The sequence below is a fragment of the Hylobates moloch genome, unplaced genomic scaffold, assembly GCF_009828535.3.
Source record: "Hylobates moloch isolate HMO894 unplaced genomic scaffold, HMol_V3 SCAFFOLD_16, whole genome shotgun sequence".
Classification (NCBI taxonomy): domain Eukaryota; kingdom Metazoa; phylum Chordata; class Mammalia; order Primates; family Hylobatidae; genus Hylobates; species Hylobates moloch.
The window spans coordinates 13,005,481-13,026,145 of record NW_026652291.1 but is presented as its reverse complement, the minus strand read 5'-3'; the positions used below and the strand labels follow the sequence as shown (position 1 = coordinate 13,026,145).

General features: G+C 44.3%; 1 protein-coding gene across 2 annotated transcripts in view; it reads left to right on the top strand.

Annotated features, from left to right (window-relative positions):
- Window positions 1–20,665, top strand: part of SLC24A4 (solute carrier family 24 member 4) — a 176,624-nt gene that overhangs the window by 142,218 nt on the left and 13,741 nt on the right. For both annotated transcript variants that reach the window (XM_032180014.3, XM_032180015.2), the window contains exons 13-14: window positions 16,014–16,180; window positions 20,066–20,180. In XM_032180014.3, the coding sequence (XP_032035905.1) occupies window positions 16,014–16,180; window positions 20,066–20,180 (282 nt within the window). The remainder of the gene's footprint in view (window positions 1–16,013; window positions 16,181–20,065; window positions 20,181–20,665) is intronic.

Below are 20,665 nucleotides of genomic sequence, written 5' to 3'. Positions count from 1 at the left end.
TCCACACGTCCCCTTACACAGGTATTGTAGTGAAGCTGAAGAAAAGCAGTGAAGCCATCTTAACGATGTCTTCACAAGGACCAGACCCAAGAGCCGCCAAGAAACCTGTGCAGTTTTTAGAGCCTTCTGCGGGAGCTGAAGGAGGGCAAGGCGCCAGCCAACAGCTACACAGCAGGGTGTCCCCCAGCAAGCACCTGCTCTGGCCCCAGCACCATGCCTGGCATCTTCTATTCAGTACTTAGAGTGTCCATGGTAGCCCTGCTGGGTAGCTGGTATGTATAGTATCCCCATTTCCCAGATGAGAAAACTGGGGCTCAGGAAGCCTCCCAAAGGTGAATAGGTACCACAAGCAGGGCTGGCACCCCAGGTCTGCCAAACCCCAAGGAGCTGTCCTCTGACTGCTTCCTCTGTTGACTTTGGCCGGGAGGGCCCAGTCCTGAGTTGGAGCATCTGCACTGGAATGCACGGGGCAGCTGGAAGGAAAGGAAGGGAGGAGGCTGGCTGCTGGGCCGTGTGGTGTGCAAATACAGGGAACCCGGACGGCTTCACCCTGTCATTGGTGGTTTTCCTGAAGGCTTAGCAGAGAAGGCTCGCCAGCAGGGTGGAGCACCAACAACGTGTTCCCTGATTCTGTTGGTGTCTCTCTGATGCGTCCTCAATTTAATGCTCCCCAGGGCCTCCAAATTCAAGGTGAGGCCTTCAGAGGCAGGGCAATATGCTTGGTGCTTTTTGCGTTTCTTTCATCTGCCCAGGGGTCCTTGAAGTGAGTGGGCAGGGACAGTTATCACTGTCTCACAGGTGAGGACATGGAGGCGCAGAGAGATTAATGTCCCCCCCGCCCAGTGCCACACCATCAAGAGTGATGGGACAGGACAACTTTGTCAGAAGCCTTGAGATCCCTGCGGTGAGATGCAAAGCGGGCCATAACTTCAGGTCATCTTTAGAATGAGGGAGCTGGTGCACCAACCCTGACATCCTTCCAGCTCTGGGACCCATTTACATCCATTTGCAAAGCAGCCACAGAGCCTCAGGGTGGGGGCTGTGGGAGTGTCTGCAGTGCTGGGCCGACGGTCCCTGGAATGGGGTCCCTGGGATCGGCACCAGCCGAGGGAACTCTGGGCCCGGCTTCTCCCTTGATGGACAGAGCCTGGTCTGCAGCTCTGCTCCTTCCCTCCTCATGAGGGCAGCTGCTTCGGTGAGGAAGCATACACAGGGTCCCCGTGTCACTTGACTGTGCCTGTGTGAGAGGGAGACCAAGTCAAGGCTGCCTCCCCTGGGAAGGCCCCCCTGCCCCCCGCGCTCGAGCCCTGAGAGCTCTCCAGGCCTTTATGCAGTGCTGCCAGGGAGGCGTCTCTTCCTGGGCCTTCAGTGTCTCTCTTCACCACCCCCAGCCCAGACAACCTGCACCTGTGTGTGGCACTCAGCTGGGCCTGCCTCTGACTTTGCTGATACCTGATGTTTTTCCTCACATTATCCCTTTCATTCTTCCCCTTCCCCACAAACCTCAGTATGACAGCTCAGTTCAACAGCAGGTCTTGACCTCTTCTGCTTTCTACTGGGCTTCTCTTTGCCCCTCTAATGCCCTGAGGGTCATCAAGCCCGCCCTGCAGGAGGTAGGACAGTGTCGCTAAGAGGCCTTAGCATTGGACACCCATGGAATTGAGTCCTGAGTCTGCCACTTCTAGCTGTGTGACCTTGGACAAGTTACCTGACCTCTCTGAGCTTGTTCTAGGCTCTGTAAAACAACCCAACCCAGTGCTGACAATAGTAGGTACTCAGCAAGTGGAAGTTAACATGGTTAATATCAGCAGTAGCTGGAATTAGAGTGCTCACTCTGCACCAAGCACTGTTCTAAACACGTCCTGTTTGTTGGCTCATTTTCAGTCTCACAGTAGCACAGTGGGGTGGAGATTCTTGTTATCCCTATTTTATAGATGAGAAAACTGAGATACAGAGAGGCTAAATGCTTTCCTAAGCATCCTAATGCTGGCATATGTCAGAGCTGGGATTTGAACCTGGGTACCTAGCTTATTGTTTACCACAAAGCTGCAGTACCCTTTAGGCAATCAATTTAATAAGTCTAAATTTAATGGTACAAAAAATAATAAAAATACCAAAAATTAGATTCTAAAGCTTATTCACCCCAGGGAAGAAGAGACTGGAAAAACTTCAGTGCTTCACATAAACATAGGAGGATTTTTCTGTTTAGATCAAATCTATGAGCTAAAAGTATGGGGCTGCAATCTGAAAGTTGACACCTGCCCACTGGTAGTAGCAGAGGGACTTCCATGGGCCCTGAAATAATAGGATTCAGAGGGCAGGCAAGCTGTACAGTACATAGGACCAGGATTTAGACTCTGAAGACCTGCATTCGAGACCTGGTACTATCTCCCATTGTCTATGATGCTTCAGTCAGTCACTGAATTTCACCAAACTTCAGTTTATTTACCTGTGAAATAGGAAAAATACTCCCCAATGCTCATATGAGGAACAAAGAGAGTATTTGTGAAAACAACCTCTGAGGTGTAAGGCACAACACAAATGTTGGTCAATGGTGAGGTGGTCATTCATAATCCGGCCTTGATGGTACTCCAGTATCCACCTGCATCTCTGTCCCTCCCCACAAAGGCCAGCACAGAGGCCACTGACTGAGGAAGCAGGGTCTGTTTGTGGCTCTGCACTAATCTTATGTGAGATTTTGGGTAGTTCATTAACCTTCATGGGACTTGGTTTTCCTCTTTATAAAATGGAGTTCACCAAGTGGGATTTATTCCAAGAATGCAAGGTTGGTTCAACATACAAAGACCAATCAGTGTGATATATACCACATTATTAAAGGATAAAACCAGATGATCATCCCAATCGACACAGAAAAAGCACTTGACAAAATCCAACACATTTTCTTGATGAAAAAAACACTCACAAATTTAGGAATAGAAGGAAACTTCATCAACCTGACTAATGGCCTCAACAAAAACCCCAAAGCTAATGTCATACTTAATGGTGAAAGACTAAAAGCTTTTCCCTAAGATCAGGAGCAAAACAAGAGTTAAAAGTGGGTCTTGGGAATTTTTAGACTAATTTTCTTATATTCCAGGGTGGGAAGCTGAGGGACAGAGAGGGGAGGTGGCTTGCCCAAGGGACAGTGTTGACCAAACAGAACCATACAGGCCTCTTGCCCTAGAAATTCACTCCATGTTGCCCTCCAGCCAGGCCAGTGCAGCATGTGCTGGGAGGAAAAGTGGGAGGTAAAGGCCTGCCTAGGACCACGTATCAGGGTCCTGAACAGAATACCAGTGACAGAAGCCCACTCAACAGATCTTCATAGGCCAGCACAGAAGCCCACACAAGCTTCCTTATGCTACAAGGAGGGCTTTTAAGAATAAGTTTACAGGAGTGTGCTGATGCTGCAGCAAAACTCAGCATCCCCCAGCCCTGCTGTACGTAGTGCCTCACCACTTCTATTCAACATTATGCTCAGGGCTCTAGCCAGGGCAAATAGGCAGGAAAAACAAACAGGCACTCAGATGAGAAAGGAAGCAGTAAAACTTTCTGAATTCATGGATGACATAGTCTTGTGTGTAGAAAATCCTAAGGAACCCACACAAAAATAACACTATTAGGTTTAATAAACATGCAGGATACAAGATCAATATATACAATTCAGTTGTATTTTAACACCTTAGTCATTAACAATCTGAAAATGATATTAAACAATCCCATTTACAATAGGATTTAAAAGAATAAAATACTTAGGAGTAAATTTAGCAAAAGCAGTACAAGACTTGTATGCTGAATTACAAAACATTGTAGAAAGAAATTAAAGACAATCAAATAAATGGAAAGATGTCCTGCATTCAAGCCTTAGAAGACTTAACGTTTTAAAAATGATAGTGTCCTCAGATTGATCAGATTTAATGCAATCCTTATCAAAACCCCAGCTGACTTTTTTGCAGAAACCGACAAGCTGATCCTAAAATTCATATGGAAATGCAGGGGACCCAGAATAGCCAAAACAGGCTTTAAAAAGAACAAAGTTGGAGAACTCAAACTTCTGCCTTCAAAACTTACTACAAAGATAGAGTAATCAAGATTGTCTGGCACTGGCATGAGGATAGACATATAGATTAATGAAATACAAATGGAAGTCCTGAAATGCACCTTTACATTTCAGGCCAATTAGCTTTTGACAAGGGTAATGACAACTCACTAGGGGAAATAATACTCTTTTCAACAAATGGTGCTAGGACAACTGGATAACCACACTGAAAAGAAGTCTGATCCCTACTGCTCACCGTATACAAAAGTTAATATGAAACAAAAACCTAAATATAATAGCTAAACATATAAAACTCTTAGAGGAAAACATAGGTATATAGATTTGTGACCTTGTGTTAGCCAACAGTTTCTAACCACAGAATGGGAGAAAACATTTGCAAATCATGTATCTGTGTGTGTGTGTGTGTGTGTGTGTGTGTGTGTGTGTGTGTGTGTGACTTAAAACTCAACAATAAAAGACAATCCAATTTGAAAATGGACAAGAGATTTGAATAGACATTTCTCCAAAGCAGATTATACAAATGGCTAATAAGAGTATGCAAAGATGCTCACATCATTAGTCATTAGAGAAATGCAAATCTAAATGAGATATCATGATGAGATGCCATTTCACACCCACTAGAATGGGTATAATCCAGAAAAGGTAGACAATAACAAGTATTGGTGAGGAGATGGGAAAATTGGAGCCCTCATACATTGCTGGTGGAAATGTAAATAGTGCTGCTGCTTTGGAAAACAGCTTGCAGTTCCTCAAAAAGTTAAACATAGGCCAGGTGCGGTGGCTCACGCCTGTAATCCCAGCACTTTGGGAGACCAAGGCAGGCAGATCATGAGGTCAGGAGATGGAGACCATCCTGGCTAACACGGTGAAACCCTGTCTTAACTAAAAATACAAAAGAATTAGCCAGGCGTGGTGGTGGGCACCTGTAGTCCCAGCTACTCGGGAGGCTGAAGCAGGAGAATGGCGTGAACCTGGGAGGCGGAGCTCGCAGTGAGCCGAGATCACGCCACTGCACTCCAGCCTGGGCGACAGAGTGAGACTCCATCTCAAAAAAAAAAAAAAAAAGTTAAACATAGAGCCACCATATGACCCAACAATTCCCCTCTTAGTTCTGTATTTAAGAGGGATGAAAATATATGTACACACACAAACTTGTACACAAGAGTTCATAGCAGCATTATTCATAATTGCCAAAAAGTAGAACAATTCAAATATCCATAAAGTGAAGAATGTATAAACGAAATGTGGTATATCCATATAATAGAATATTATTCAGCCCTAAAAAGGAATGTCATACTGATAGATGCTACAATATGGATGAGCCTAGGAAATATATGCTCAGTGAAAGCCAGACACAAAAGCCCCCATGTTACAATTCCATTTGTATGGAACGCCCAGAATAGTCAAATCTATAGAGACAGAAAATTAATTAGTGGTAACCAGAGGCTGGAGGAAATGAGGAATGGGAATGACCGCTAATAGCTAGGGGTTTCCACTGGGGTGATGAAAATCTTCTGGAATTATATAGTGGTCATAGTTACACAACTTTCGAATATGCTAAAACCTGCCTGCTTGCACATTCTAAATGGGTAAATTTTGTGATACGTTAATTATATCTCAATTGCTTTTAACTGGAGTTATTCTAGAGTGGTGGTCCTCAAAGTGTGGTCCTAGGACTGTCAGCATCAGCAGCACCTGGGAACTTATTAGAAACACAAATTCTTGGAACTCCCTTCTCCTCTAGTCCTGCCAAATCATTGTGAGTGTGGTGATCTAACAGGCTTTCCGGGGATTCTGACTTACACTCAAATTTGAGAACCATTGCTTCAGAATCTATGCTCTCCAGGTCATATAAGTGCTCTGAGCTCCCAGGTCCATGCAAATCTACTCTACGTCATCCAGCGATGCACGCATCCCTGCAAACCAAAGGGTAACCACTCCCTTAATTGGAATGTGGAATTCATTCACTGTCCACATTAATTTGTTTGAGGTTTTTCATCAGCAACTGCATCTGTTCTTAATTTTTTTCTCCAGTCTGATTAGCCATCTGTTTTGTTACAGTTCATTTTCAAGACTTTTTTTCACATAATTAAATTGTAATTTTCTACTTCAAAAGAGAAATCTGAGAGCTTAGTGAAAGGAATGACGGCAGCCCTCCCTTCTCTTGTTGATGTTTGCGTGTCAATCGGAGTCCATGATGAACATTCCACTCCAATATTGCACCCAACGAGATGGAAGTGGGGGGCCAGGAGGGGTTCCCAATAGTGTAGGGGGAAATGTCCATCAGTATAGGCATTGTCCCATCACCTCTGTGGCCCCCAAAACTCTATTATTTCCCACATGAATTAGTCAAGACTCCTAATGTTAAAGAACCCCTATTCAGGCTGGTTTAAGCCAAAAAGTTCACATGGTGGCAGGTTCCCTGAGAAAGTCTGCCTTCTGGCAAGGCTGGACCCAGGGTTCATAGGAAACGGCAAGACACCATCCATCTCTCAGCATTGCTTTCCCCTGGGTTGGCTTTATCCCTGTGTTGGCTTTCCTCTACCTAAGCTTACATCCCATTGGGTTAGCCCCGTGCGCAGATGGTGCCTCTGTCTCTTAAGTTAAGGATTGCATTCAGCTGCATGTAACAGAAAACTCAAGTGACAGAGCCTTAAACTCAAGGATTTTATTTTTCTCATGTAACAAGAAGTCCTGGGAGTAGGGAATCCTGAAGCTCTAACATCAGTATCCCATTACTGTTGTCCATACTCAGCTGGTGGCTTTTGTTCTTAAGGTTGCCCACTGGCCTCTGCAACTCCAGTGACTCTCTACTCCTAGCAGGGACAAGGAGGACAAAGGGCAGGAGGCTCATACTACAGGGCCTCCTCCTCCTTATCCAGAAGAGAATGACTTTCCTGGAAGCTCCACCAAATGGACTTTAATTTGTATGTTGTGGTCCAGACCTGTCCATAGCCACCCCTACCTGCAAGGCAGCCTAGGAAATTAAGATTTTTAGCTGGGAACCTCCTGTCTCAAGGAAAAGAGAGTTCTGTTAGTAAGGAGGAAAGGGCAGTGGGTATTAGAGGCAGTGATTCTTGGCAGAATTCCCAAGGTTGACCCTTGTTATATTACACACCCAACCCAGGGCCTATGTAACCCCATAATACCGGGAGGTCTAGAAGTCCTGTGTTGGATTCCCAGTACCTAGAATAGTTCCTAGCATGGGGAATGAACACACTAAATATTATGGAATACATGATTAGCCAAGCTTGACTCTCATACCCATCCAGACATCAAGGAGAGGAGTCAGCCCCTGTCTAAACTACATGAATTTAATGTGGAATAGAGTGTTTGTTCCCTAAAGGAAAATTGGCATGCTGTTACCATTAAAGGGGAATGGATGCTAGCCAGATGAGAACAATGAATGCCCTCTACAACCTAGAATTGCCCAAAATCTTGAGAGACCAATTCATATTAGCAAACAGTGAAAGTCACTTTATGAAGTTAACAGTATGTATTAAGTCTGTGTTCTTATCTTCTATGTTCTTGATGCTCTGGCATCTGAGGCCTCCCTGCCTGGGGAGAAACTGCCCTTCCCAGGGCCCTTCAGTTCTTATAGATAGCAAACAGCTGCCTGCTGGGAGCATGACTTTCATGTGCAAACCAGTCAATCCAAAGCCTTACTCTGAACTGCCTCCTCCATCTGGCTCTTCTACTCTAGGAGGCAACGTTCCTCTCTGCCTTAGTCATCCCAGGGCAAGGTACAGATAATCAGGTTCCGCCCCAGAGCTCCCTGAAGTTATTCAGTTCTCTTTTTTAAAATTTTTCATTTCCATAAGTTTGGGGGGAACAGGTGGTATTTGGTTGCATGAGAAAGTTCTTTAGTGGTGATTTGTGAGATTTTGGTGCACCCATCACCCAAGCAGCATATACTGAACCCAATTTGTCATCTTTTATCCCTCACCCCTTCCCACCCTTTCCCCCGAGTCCCCAAAGTCCACTGTATCTTTCTTATGCCTTTGGATCCTCATAGCTTAGCTCCCACTTATGAGTGAGAACATACGATGTTTGGTTTTCCATTCCTGAGTTACTTCACTTAGAATAATAGTCCCCAATCCCATCCAGGTTGTTGTGAATGCCATTAATTCATTCCTTTTTATAGCTGAGTCGTATTCCATCATATACATATATGTGTGTGTGTGTGTATATATGTGCATATATATATCTCACAGTGTATCCACTCATTGATTGATGAGCATTTGGGCTGGTTCCACATTTTTGCAGTTGCAAATTGTGCTGCCATAAACATGTGTATGCAAGTAGCTTTTTCATATAATGACTTCTTTTCCTCTGGGTAGATACCCAGGAGTGGGATTGCTGGATGAAATGGTAGATCTACCTTTAGTTCTTTAAGGAATCTCCACACTGTTTTCCATAGTGGTTGTCCTAGTTGACATTCCTACCAGCCTGTAGAAGTTACTCAGTTCTAAGGCTGCATACTCACCCTCCCTTGCCCCATGGAAGCCACAATAAAGGCTTTCGCCCACACTTGCCTCTCACTCCTTGTTCCTCCTCACCAGCATTGGTGCTTCCTCATGTGGCCCCATGCAGCACACCCTGCCTCCTGTTTCTAGTTTTTGTGAGTACAAGAACTTTTTTTTCATGACCATCATTTCTATACCTCTGTGTCTTACCACACCTGATTAAAACAAATTCTGGCTACATTTAAAAACACATTCCATGTGGGTTTGGCAAACAGTGTGCATTTGAGTGTGAACTTAGGACTCAAGGACTTGAAAGCAGAACCTTCAGGATATGGCTAGGACTCAGAAATCTATGTGTGAACAAGCCCCCCAGGTAATGTGGCTGTTCAGTCGGTTTTGAGAACAACTGGTTTAGTCTCAGTCTCTCATTTGGAGGATGAGAAGGCCAAGGCCCAGCCTGGTGGGCAAGTCCGCTCAGGAGACCAAATCCTGGGGCAGGAGATTGCATGATGAGCTCAGAATTAAACCAAGGAGTGAGATGCTCTTGGCTAGCATGGATTGAAAAGCTCCTCCCTGCTGTTTCTGTCTTCGTAACTCTATTGCTCAGGATTCTGTGGTTACAAGTATCAAAACTAGCTAGGTCTTGGTTTCAGCAGGAAAGGGGACTTTATGAGAAAGATACAGAGGTGTTTCCTGGAGCCAGGGCAGAGGTGCAGATGAGTCTCAGGACAGCTGGAACCAGGAAACATGATCAGGCAGCCCCTATCTCCCCATGCTTGTCTCTGTCCCTGATTCATCTCCTGACCTTCAGACCTGCTGCTTCTGCCTCTCCTCTCCTGATTTCACAGTTTTAGCCACATGCACGCTGAAATTGGTTCCAATTTCAGCATCCTCAGGGACAGGCTCTGATTGACTCTGTCTGATTAGAACTACCCCTGGGCTAGTCACAGGCAGGAGCGCAGACGTGCCTGGGAGAAATGATCCCATCTCATCAGGGGAGCTGGGCTGGTTCTGCCAGAGGTGTCCCAGGATTCTTACTGAATCAGAACTCTTGTACCCAGGCCCCTCTGTAGGCACCATCAAAGCCTGGGACAGTTTTCAAGGCTGTCCAAGCCTCTTTACCTTGATCAAATGCAACTGGGTTCCCTAACGTTTCCATGCCGGTAATGTTTCCTGGTGATCTGGTCTCTTGGCATAAGTTCAGGAAATATCTAACTTTATCAGCATAATATGTGGGGCTTCTTTGCTGCTAATGAGCTTTCAAATGGTGATGATCACATTCATTATGTGGGATTTTAAAAACATGTTATGTTCAGATTATCTTTTCCTGATTCTGAGGGGGCCCTTGTAGCCTCCCATACATTTAATATGTGTTGAGTTCTGCCATGAGTCAGGGGCTGGGCTGGGGGCTCTGCTCTCTTCCACAGCCATGCAAGAATCCAGCAGGCCCCTGCCTGCAAGGGGCTTCCAGTCTAGCTTCAGAACTCATACAAGTGACTTTCTTCCAAGCCAGACATTGAGAGCTTTGGTCTGACAGCTCCATGCCACATTTATTTTGTTGTTGTTTTCTTTTGAGATGGAGTCTCGCTCTGTTGCACAGGCTGGAGTGCAATGGTGTGATCTCTGCTCACTGCAACCTCCACCTCCCGGGTTCAAGCGATTCTCCTGCCTCAGCCTCCCAAGTAGCTGGGTTTACAGGCACCCACCACAACGCCCGGCTAATTTTTTTGTGTATATATATATATATATATTTAGTAGAGATGGGGTTTCACCATGTTGGCCAGGCTGGTCTCGAACTCCTGACTTCAAGTGATCCACCCACCTCAGCCTCCCAAAGCACTGGGATCACAGCTGCAATAATGCTGCTGTGAACATTTGAGTAAAAGTTTTTGTGTGGACATATGTTTTCATTCCTTTTGGGTAGAACTAGGAGTAGAATTTCTGGGTCAAACTCTTTGAGAAACTGTCAGACTGTTTTCCAAAACAGCTGTACCACTTTACATTCCTATCAGCAATGTATGAAGGTTCCTATTTTCCCACACTCTCACCAATACTTGTTATTTATCTTTTTTATTCTAGTAATACTTGTAGCTGTGAAATCATCTTGAATTACATTTTCCTAATGACCATTTTCTTTGGAGAACTGTCTATTCAAACACTTTGCCTTTTTTAAGAAAATTGGGTTTTTTAAATTGTTGAGTGGTAAGAGTTCTTTATATATTTTGGACAATAGACCCTTATCAGACATATTATTTGCAAAATAATTTTTTTCCATTCAATAGGTAGTATTTTCAGTCTATCTTTTCCTTTTTTGTTGTTGTTGTTGTTGTTGTTGTTTTGTTTTTCCAGACAAGACCTCACTCTGTTGCCCAGCGCAGTGGCAATCATAGCTCACTGCAGCCTCTAACTCCTAGGCTAGAGCAATCCTCCCACCTCAACCTCTCAAGTAGTTGAGACTAAAAGGCCATCATGCCCAGCTAGTTTTTGTATTTTTTGTAGATATGAGGTCTCACTATGTTGCCCAGGCTGGTCTTGAACTCCTGGCCTCAACCAGTCCTCCAGCCTTGGCCTCCCAAAGTGCAGAATTATAGGCATGAGCCACTGTGCCCAGCCTTTCTTTCTTTTTTCTTTTCTTTTCTTTTTTTTTTTGAGACAGAGCCTTGCTCTGTCTCCCAGGCTGGAGTGCAGTGGTGTGATTTCAGCTCACTGCAACCTCTGCCTTCTGGTTCAAGTGATCTCCTGCCTCTGCCTCCCAAGTAGCTGGGATTACAGGTGCATGCCACCATGCCTGTCTAATTTTTGTATTTTTAGTAGAGACAGGGTTTCACCATGTTGGCCAGGCTGGTCTTGAACTCCCAACCTCAGGTGATCTGCCCATCTTGGCCTTCCAAAGTGCTGAGATTACAGGCATGAGCCGCTATGCCCAGCCTGAGCCTCACTTTCTTAATAGTATTATATGAATCACAAAAGTTTTTAATTTTGATAAAATATAATTTACTTATTCTTTTGTTGCTTGTGATTTTGGTGTCATTTAAGAAATCATTGCTCAATCCAAGGTCATAAAGAGTTGTGCTCATGTTATTTTATAGTTGTAGCTCTTATATTTAGGTCTTAATCATTTTTAATTGAACTTTTGTGTATGGTATAAGAGAGAGCACCAGTTTCATTCTTTTGCCTATGGGTATCCAGCTGTCTCTGCACCATTTGTTGAAAAGATTATTGTTTTCCTATTGAATTGTCTTGATACTCTTGTCAAATATCAAGATATTAAATGCCTGGGTTTATTTCTGGACTCAAAATTTTATTCCATTCTTATACCAGTAAATGTCAAGTCCATAAATAAACCCTTAAATATCCGAGTTTATTTCTGGACTCAGAATTTTATTCCATTCTTCCAGTAGCAGTCTCTCCTGATTACTGTAGCTTTGTACTAAGTTTTAAAATCACAGTGTGTCAATGTCCCAGCTTTTTTTTTTTTTTTTTTTTTTCCAAGATTGTTTTGGCTCTTTGGGGGTTCCTTATATTTTCATATGAATTTTAGGCTCAGCTTGTCAATTTCTGCTCAGCTACCTGGGATTTTGATAGGGATTGCATTGAATGTATACATAAGTTTGGGGAATATTACTGCCTTAACCATTTTAAGCCTTCCAATTCATAAACAGGATTTCTTCTCATTTATTTAGGTCTTCTTTAATTTCTTGCAATGATGTTTGGTAGTTTTCAGCACACAAATCCTCTACTACTTTTGTTGCATAAATGTTAGGTTTTTAAATTTTTTGATGGCATTGTACATGGAATTGTTTTCTTAATTTTATTTTTGAATTGTTAATGTATAAAAACACAACTGGGCTGGGCGTGGTGGCTCACGCTTGTAATCCCAGCACTTTGGGAGGCCGAGGCGGGTGGATCACGAGGTCAGGAGATCGAGACCATGGTGAAACCCCGTCTCTACTAAAAATACAAAAAATTAGCCAGGCGTGGTGGCGGGCGCCTGTAGTCCCAGCTACTCAGAGAGGCTGAGGCAGGAGAATGGCGTGAACCCGGGAGGTGGAGCTTGCAGTGAGCCGAGATTGCGCCACTGCACTCTAGCCTGGGCGACAGAGCGAGACTCCGTCTCAAAAAAAAAAAAAAAACACAACTGAATTTTGTAAATTTATTACATATCTTACAAATTGGCTGAACTTGTTTATGAGTTCTAATAGTTTTTTATGGGTTCCTTAGAGTTTTCTATATATAAGAGCATGTCATCTATAAATGGGGATAGTTTTACTTCTTCCTTTCCAATCTGAATCACTTTTATTTATTTTTCTTGCCTAATTTTCTTGGCTATAATCTCTAGTTCAGTGTTGAAGGAGTAAGAGCAGACATCTTCATCTTGTTTCTGATTTTGCAGTGAGGTGGGGAGGGGAGGGTTGTAATAGCTTTCAATCTTAATCGTTAAGTATAAGTGCTAGCTATGGGTTTTCCATAGATGCCCTTTATCCAGTTGAGAAGGTTCCCTCAGTTCCTCGTTTGTTGAGTGTTCTCATCATGAAAGAGTGTTGAATTTTGTCAAATGTCTTTTCTGTGGCAGTTTAGAGGATTGTGTAGTTTTATCCTTTATTCTATTAATGTAATGTTTTACGTTGATTGAATTGTATATGTTAAATCAAGCTTTCATCCCTGGGATAAATCCCACTTGGTGGTGGCGTATAATCCTATCTATATGTTACTGGATTCCAGTTTGCTAGAATTTTGTTAAGGATTTTTGCATCAATATTCATAAGGGATATTGGTCTGTAGTTTTCTTTACTCTTGATGTCTTTGTCTGCTTTTGGTATCAAAGTAATACTGGCTTCATAGAATAAATTGGAAAGTGTTCCCTACTGTTCTATTTTTTGAAAGAGTTTGCGAAGGAGTCATGTTAATTCTTTAAACATTTGGTAGAAGTCACCAAGAAGCCATCTGGTCCTGGCTTTACTTTAAGGGAAAATTTTAAATTGCTGTTTCAATCTTGTTTTAAATCTATTCAGATTTTCTATTCCTTTCTGAGTCAGTTTTGGTAGTTTGTACCTTTGTAGAATTTTGTCTGTTAGGATTGTTCGTAGTATTCCCTAATAGTTTGTTTTATTTTTGTAATGTTCATAGTGATGTCCCTGTTTTATTCCTGATTTTAGTAATTTGAATCTTCTCTCTTTTTTTCTTGGTCAGTCTAGCTAAAGGTTTGTCAATTTTATTGATCTTTTCAAAGAGGCAACTTTCAATTTCTTTGATTCTTTGTATTTTTTTTTATTTTCTGTTTCATTTATTTTCACTCTAACCTTGATTCTTTTCCTTCCCTCTGCTTTCTTTGGACTTCATTTTCTCTTCTTTTATTTTTCTTAAGGAGAAAGGTTTGGTCATTGATTTGAGATCTTTCCCTTTTTTAATACAGGTATTTTACAGCTATACATTCCTCTCTAAGTACTGTTTTCACTATATCCCGGAAGTTTTAGTATGTTCCATTTTTTTGATTCATCTCAAAGTATTCTCTAATTTTTTTGTGCTTTCTTCTTTGACCCTTTATTTAGGAGTACGTTATTTCATTTCCCATGTATTGGTGAATTTTCCAGTTTTCCTTCTGTTATTGGTTTCTAATTCTGTTCCATTGTGGTTGGAGAACAGGAGATTATCTCCTGTTCTAGGGTTTGTGGTTGTTACTCTTTATTATTGTTGCTTGTTTAGTGACTTTTCTAAACTAATTCTGTAAAATTCATATTCTTTGTTGTGTGTGGCCACTGAAGTCTCTGCTAGGTTAGCCTAGAGGTCAGCTAATGATTAGACAGAGAATTCCCTAGGTTCCTGGATCCAATCGTTCTCCCAATCTTTGCCAAAAGACTCTGTATGTGTTTTGGGGCATGCCTCCAACATTCAGGCGGGTAGTTCACAACTCTACAGTAGCCTTTCCTTCTTATTTGCACAGAGCCTCAAAGTTAGGCAGAGGTGAAAGCTTACAGTAGTCTCGAGTCTTTCCTGAGCATATGAAGAACCCTGGGCACAGCCCTGTGCATGCTCATGGTCTGTTATATTCCCAGAGATATCTAGGAGCTTTTCAAAGCCCACTGTGGATGTCTCATTCCCCAGCTTTTCCTTTTATGCTTTTTGGTTAACCTATTGTTTGTCCCAGCTGTCATCTGCCACTTCCAGCAACATGCTTTAATAATTGCCTCTAATTGTTTTTGACAAACACCTCCAAGAAAAAAGCTATTCACACTGGGTAAGCTCAGATTCTGGTAAAATAAAGACAGTCTTGAAAGTGGAGTCTTCTAAGAAACCACCAGACAGGTCAAATAATAACAATTCTATGGGAATGAACTTGGGAGGTCCTCCAACCTTGTTCTGCCCCCTCTTGTGGCTGCTAGACTGCTGTTTTTTAATGTGGTTGCATGCTGCTAGATTTCAAGGCTACTCCAGACCCGGCAAGAAGGAATAAAAATAGGGAAAGTTAAAACTCCACAGAGTTCACTGTTCTTACTAAGGTCCAACTGATTTTTTTAAATAGATATTCCCTGGATTGCTGCAAACCTTAGATTAATTCCAGAGCTCTGAAAATGTTGATTCTGACAATTTTTTGCTGTTGTTCTCAATGCTTCTACAAAAAATAAAAATCGCAGAAGTCCTTCCTCCACCATTTCATTGACGAGCAGGCCAGTTTTTAACCTGCCTTGTGCACACCTATATTCAGTGGCTTATTAAGGAAACTATGCTTACACTCAATGGCTTATGAGGCCTCTTTTCCTCCATTGAATTGTTTCTGGATTCCCTTGGTAGGGGCCAGTGAGATCTGGACTGCCAGCCAGGGCACACATTTAGTCTTGCACCAGTCTTGACTACATGACCTTGGGACAAAGGAGCTGAGATTTCCAAAGCACCTGCTGTGTGCCAGGCCCCATGTGCTATGTGTTTTTTGTACACTCTGTCACATCATTCTTGCAACAACCAAGAAGGAGATAACTTTCTCATTTAACAGATGAGGAAACCAATAAGATGCAAACCACTTAGCACTGTGCCTGCAGCACATGGCAAATGCTGGATGTGTTGATTATTGCTGCCCTGTTGTTGTTACATCTAAGCTATTATTGTCAGAGGAGGAAGTAGAGTTGGGATTCTCAAGGTCCTTTGGCTTCCAGCCCAGGGCTGTCTGATTCTAAAGCCCAACCATAGCTCGCATCCCCATTCCAGCTCCTCTGGGTGAGTCTGTTCCCACTCGGCCTCACTTTCCTTATCCTGTCAAATGAAGGATTTGGAATGACTTAAGTTATTCAAGCAACAAACACTTACTGAATTGTCTTGCCACTTCCAGGGTGACATTATGGAGTTCTGTGATTCTGCAAGGTCAGTTGCCTAGAGTCACATCAGTGGCATTCTCTTATTTAGCTTGAAGACTAAACCGACAGGTAGACTGGCAGGTGTGTTACCCAGTGTCTTTCTCTCCCCCTCCTTTCTCACTCTGCCCCTTCACCCTGCAGAGGCCAGAGGGGACAAGGTCAAGTGGGTGTTCACCTGGCCCCTCATCTTCCTCCTGTGCGTCACCATTCCCAACTGCAGCAAGCCCCGCTGGGAGAGGTTCTTCATGGTCACCTTCATCACCGCCACGCTGTGGATCGCTGTGTTCTCCTACATCATGGTGTGGTTGGTGAGTGGGGGGAGCAGGGGGTGGACTGTGTGCACAGCCAGGGAGAGGTGGGGAGCTGGGTTCAAGGCTAACCGCAGGTACTGCTGTGCCACCTTTGGGCAAGTCACTGGCCTCACTGACCACAGCGTGTTTCTCAGTAGAAAAGGATTTGAATGAGGTGCATGACTTTGTGCCAGGTACCCGGACTGCAGAGACAGAGCACAGTGCCTGCCTTCGAGTGTGAGGGAAGGAAACCAACCTTTGCACAGGCAGCCTAAATCACACTGTTCTGGTGTTATAGGCAGAGCAATATGACAGGTGGATGATCACCAAGCCCCCTTGGTTTCCAGTGTCCCAAGGGAACGCGAAGGAAGGAGACTGGAGTCAAGGGAGATGAGGTTGAACACAAGGCAGCTTGTTCCATGCTCCTGCCCAGGAATGCTCCTCCCCCCACCGATGTGCTGGATGCTGGTTTAAGCACTTCATATAAACTCTTTCTTATCCTCATAACAACCCCATGGGATGGGTGCCATTATCCCCATCTAACAAATGGGGGAAATCGAGGCATAGAGAAATTGAGTAATTTCCCCAAGCTTACACAATCAGTGAGTGCTAGATTTAGGATCAGGACCCAGGTTTTGATCTCCTAAGCCCATGATCTCAACTACTACCATAAGCTGCCTCTCTGTTTGCTACTGGACTTTTCAGATTTCGTTGGATGGGAGTTTTGCAGGCCGAGAGGCATTGGTGTAGCTCCTCATAAGCTCCTATAGCCATACAGGACAAGTCCCCATATAAACCTTTCATCGGCTGGGCTGGGCTGGGTCAGGCCACACAGGAGCCTCCTTCCCCACTCTCTGTGTACCACCTAATGGGGTCCCCGCTTCTCCTCCTCATTCCCAGGAGCGAAGAGAGGGGAAGCGGTTCCAGCATGGCTGCAGTTCTGTTGATTGTGAAACTCACTCTCAGCCCCTTACACCCTAGTGGTTAGCATCGAGTCCCTTTATTCTCCTAATGCCTGACACCAGCAGCAGAGAAGGCAAGTGATCTTGACGTGAGAGACAGCAGGGCCAGTAAACGTTCCATGCTGGCCCAGGGGCCACCTTTCCCTTAACTCCAGAGAAACCGAAACCATGTCGTTTGGTGGGGAACAAAGGATCCTGGATCACATGAGAACAGCGCTGAATCCTAGTCCTACCTCTTGCAAACCACGGAAGCTGGTGACTCCCTCTATGAAGTGGGGTGATCATCGCTCTCTTACAAGGCCATTGGGAGAATGAAAAGAGAGCCCAGCACATTCTAGGCACTTGGCCAATCCTGTCTCTTCCCTCCCCCCAACCCAATCACGCCTTCCCCCATCCCTCCCAGAGCATTACTGGGATTCTAAACAGTGTATGGGAGCCATTTTGCCTGTGCTTTCCTGAAATCCCACCCTTTGGCCTGCTCCCTCTCCTCAGATGCTTCCTCAGGCTGATCAGAGACCTGCCCCAGCCTCTGCGGGTGTCCTTACTCGTGCAGCAGCCCTCCTGTCCCTGTGGCAGAGCCTCCCCAAGACACCAGCTGGTGGAAGGTGCTGCCTCCAGCCTGCTCCCTTTCTCCCTTTCTCCTGGTACCTGCTTAGAGCTCTGTATCCCAAAAGGAAGCTCAGGACGGACTCTGTGACTCTTGGTACCCGTTTAGAGCTCTGTATCCCAAAAGGAAGCTCAGGACGGACTCTGTGACTCTTGGTACCCGTTTAGAGCTCTGTATCCCAAAAGGAAGCTCAGGATGGACTCTGTGATTGCGTTTTAGTGAATGAAACAAGTCATGTAACTCAGGAGGGGCAGAACCACTCCAAGCCTCCAGGACCCCAGAATCTGCCCCAGCCCCAGGCACGCACACTTGGAACACCCTGGCCTTGATACAGCTGAATGGGGGACATTGGGACACTTGAACATTCAAGTCCCCAAGGACCTCACTCATGTCCCTCCTGACCACTCCCTTTCATACTCTACTCCCAGCCCAAAACAGTTTGGTTGGACCGTGTCAGAAGCATCCAGTAATTAGCCACTTATTGAAACCAACAGCCAATTAAGGGCGATTGCCTAGTAACAGTCAGGTGATCATAAGCATCGCTGAGTAATACACAGTTTGGCCACTGAGTAGTGTGATTTCTTATAGTGCCCTTCTTGTGTTGAATTAGCGTTGTGTACATTATACCCAATTTCAACCTAATCTTACTTCATCTTGTTCAGGCATTGTGATTTGAGTTTGCAGCATGGCTGTTGCTCATAACAGTAAATATTAGCCATTTTCACCATGAGATGCAGCAATGCTGTTTCCATGCTTCCATGATGAAGATTAAAGTCCCCATAGCCCACTCCATATGGGGGATGGGGAAGAAGATTTGGAATTAGTTACTATCTAAACTCCCTAGAGCCTGGGTGTGGTGGCTTACACCTGTAATCCCAGCACTTCGGGAGGCCAAGGCAGGAGGATCACTTGAGCCCAGGAGTTCAAGACCAGCCTGGGCAACATAGTGAGACCCTGTGTCTACAAAAAATTAAAAAATTAGCCAGGCAGGGTGGCATGCACCTGTAGTTGCAGCTACTCAGGAGGCTGAAGTGGGAGGATTGCTTAAACCTGAGAGGTTGAGGCCACAGTGAGCCATGATCAATCCATGGCACTCCAGCCTGGGTGATGGAGCAGAGCGAGATTCTGTCTCACAAAAAAAAAAAAAAAAAACTCCCTAGAAAAAGATGACAATCAGAGATAATGAAAACTGTGTCTTAAGTGAATTGGATTTGCAATTTTTAATTTTTCTGAATAGAATTAAAGGCCAGTTCATCTTCACATTTTAAAGAAAGGATCTAGTGATTTCTCTTACTGAAGTGTATTCCCAAAACACCATTACAAGTAAAAAAAAAAAAGTATTTCATGACATTTGAGTGGGTGTGAGAATCAGGAAGATCAAATTAATGAATATGTGAAATTCTTCTCTAGTTACAGAAAATAACCATATGATTACATCAGTTCTACTAATTACCAGTGAGACAGGACATTCCAACCCCCACCATCTTGATGTATAAACCCCACCCTTGTTTCTTAAACCAGGATCATGGGGTCACAGGAATCACTTTACTGGGGCACTCTTACCTACGGATTTGAACTTCAGATAGCCTCAGTTTGGGGGAGTAGAATGGCCTTGACAGTAAAAGTCTGTAAAGAAGGCAGTGCCCATGGGCCCATGGTAGCCTTGATCTCTGCCTATGCGAGGTGTGCCCACCTGAGCACCCTGCGCTTACTTTCAGTATGTCCTAGTGAGGCTCCAGCAAGCAGTGAAGCCCCACCTGTCCATCCCCCACACCCCCACCTTTTATTAATACATCTCTCACCCCCAAGGCTTTGGAAGAATGATTCTTGAATAGCAGTGTCAAAAGAGAGAGGCCTTGGAAATGAGTTGTCCATTTCCCCAGAACACTTGTGCAGTTGGGGAAACTGAGGACCAAAGAGAAGAAATGACTTCTGTAAAGTCACGCAGATAGTCAGGGCAGAGCCAAGACCAGCCGTCAGGGCCCTGGACTTGAATCTGCTTCCCTGTCTGAAGCCTGAGTGTCGGAGGGCTCAGAGGGCCTGGGCATGGAGTCCAGGGTAAAGCAGGGTTCATGTGGCATCCCTGGTCCTGAGCACGCTGGATGTTAGTGCACACTGAAGACCTTCCTTCCTTCCATCCTTCCATCCTTTGGCTTCTCAGCCTCATAGTTCAGTGGGTTTTATTTGTTTTGTTTTGTTTTGCTTTAAAAGAGGCAGCCCCAGTAATTCTAAAATAACTGTTTCCTACATTTACAGTGTCTCTAATACTAGGAATATTTGTTTAGTCCACACACTGTTGGTTGAGAGTTCATGTCTCCACCCCGCATTCTGCAGGTGACTATTATCGGATACACACTTGGGATCCCGGATGTCATCATGGGCATTACTTTCCTGGCAGCAGGGACAAGTGTTCCAGACTGCATGGCCAGCTTAATTGTGGCAAGACAAGGTATGGATTATGCCCCAGCCCTCATAGTCATGCAGTGCAGGCCGCTGTGTCCTCATCCCTGCCTGACTTACAGTTGACCAAGTTGTGGCTCTTATGACTGGCAGTTGTCAAGTCCTGCTATGGAGAAAAACTGCGACATCTAGAAAGCATCATTTGTTAGATTCCATCCATGGAGAGAATGCTACCAAGATGAACTCCTCCAGACCTCTATTTAGAAGCTTTTACTAGTGTGGTTGTATAAAAACAAAAATGTTCTGAGGTCAGCAGTCAATATGAGATTGAACAGAGGCCAAGCCCAGACTTTATACAGCAAATGAGCTAATAACAAGAAACATTCTGGTCCCAGAAAGGCAAAGCACTGGCATCCTATACATCCAACTCCCCCATTCTTCTTCTGACCTCTAGAACGTGTGTAATGTTTTGGTTTGTTTGGTGGTTTTTGTTTTGGTCTTACTACGTGGCACGGGCTGAGCAACACAAGGAGT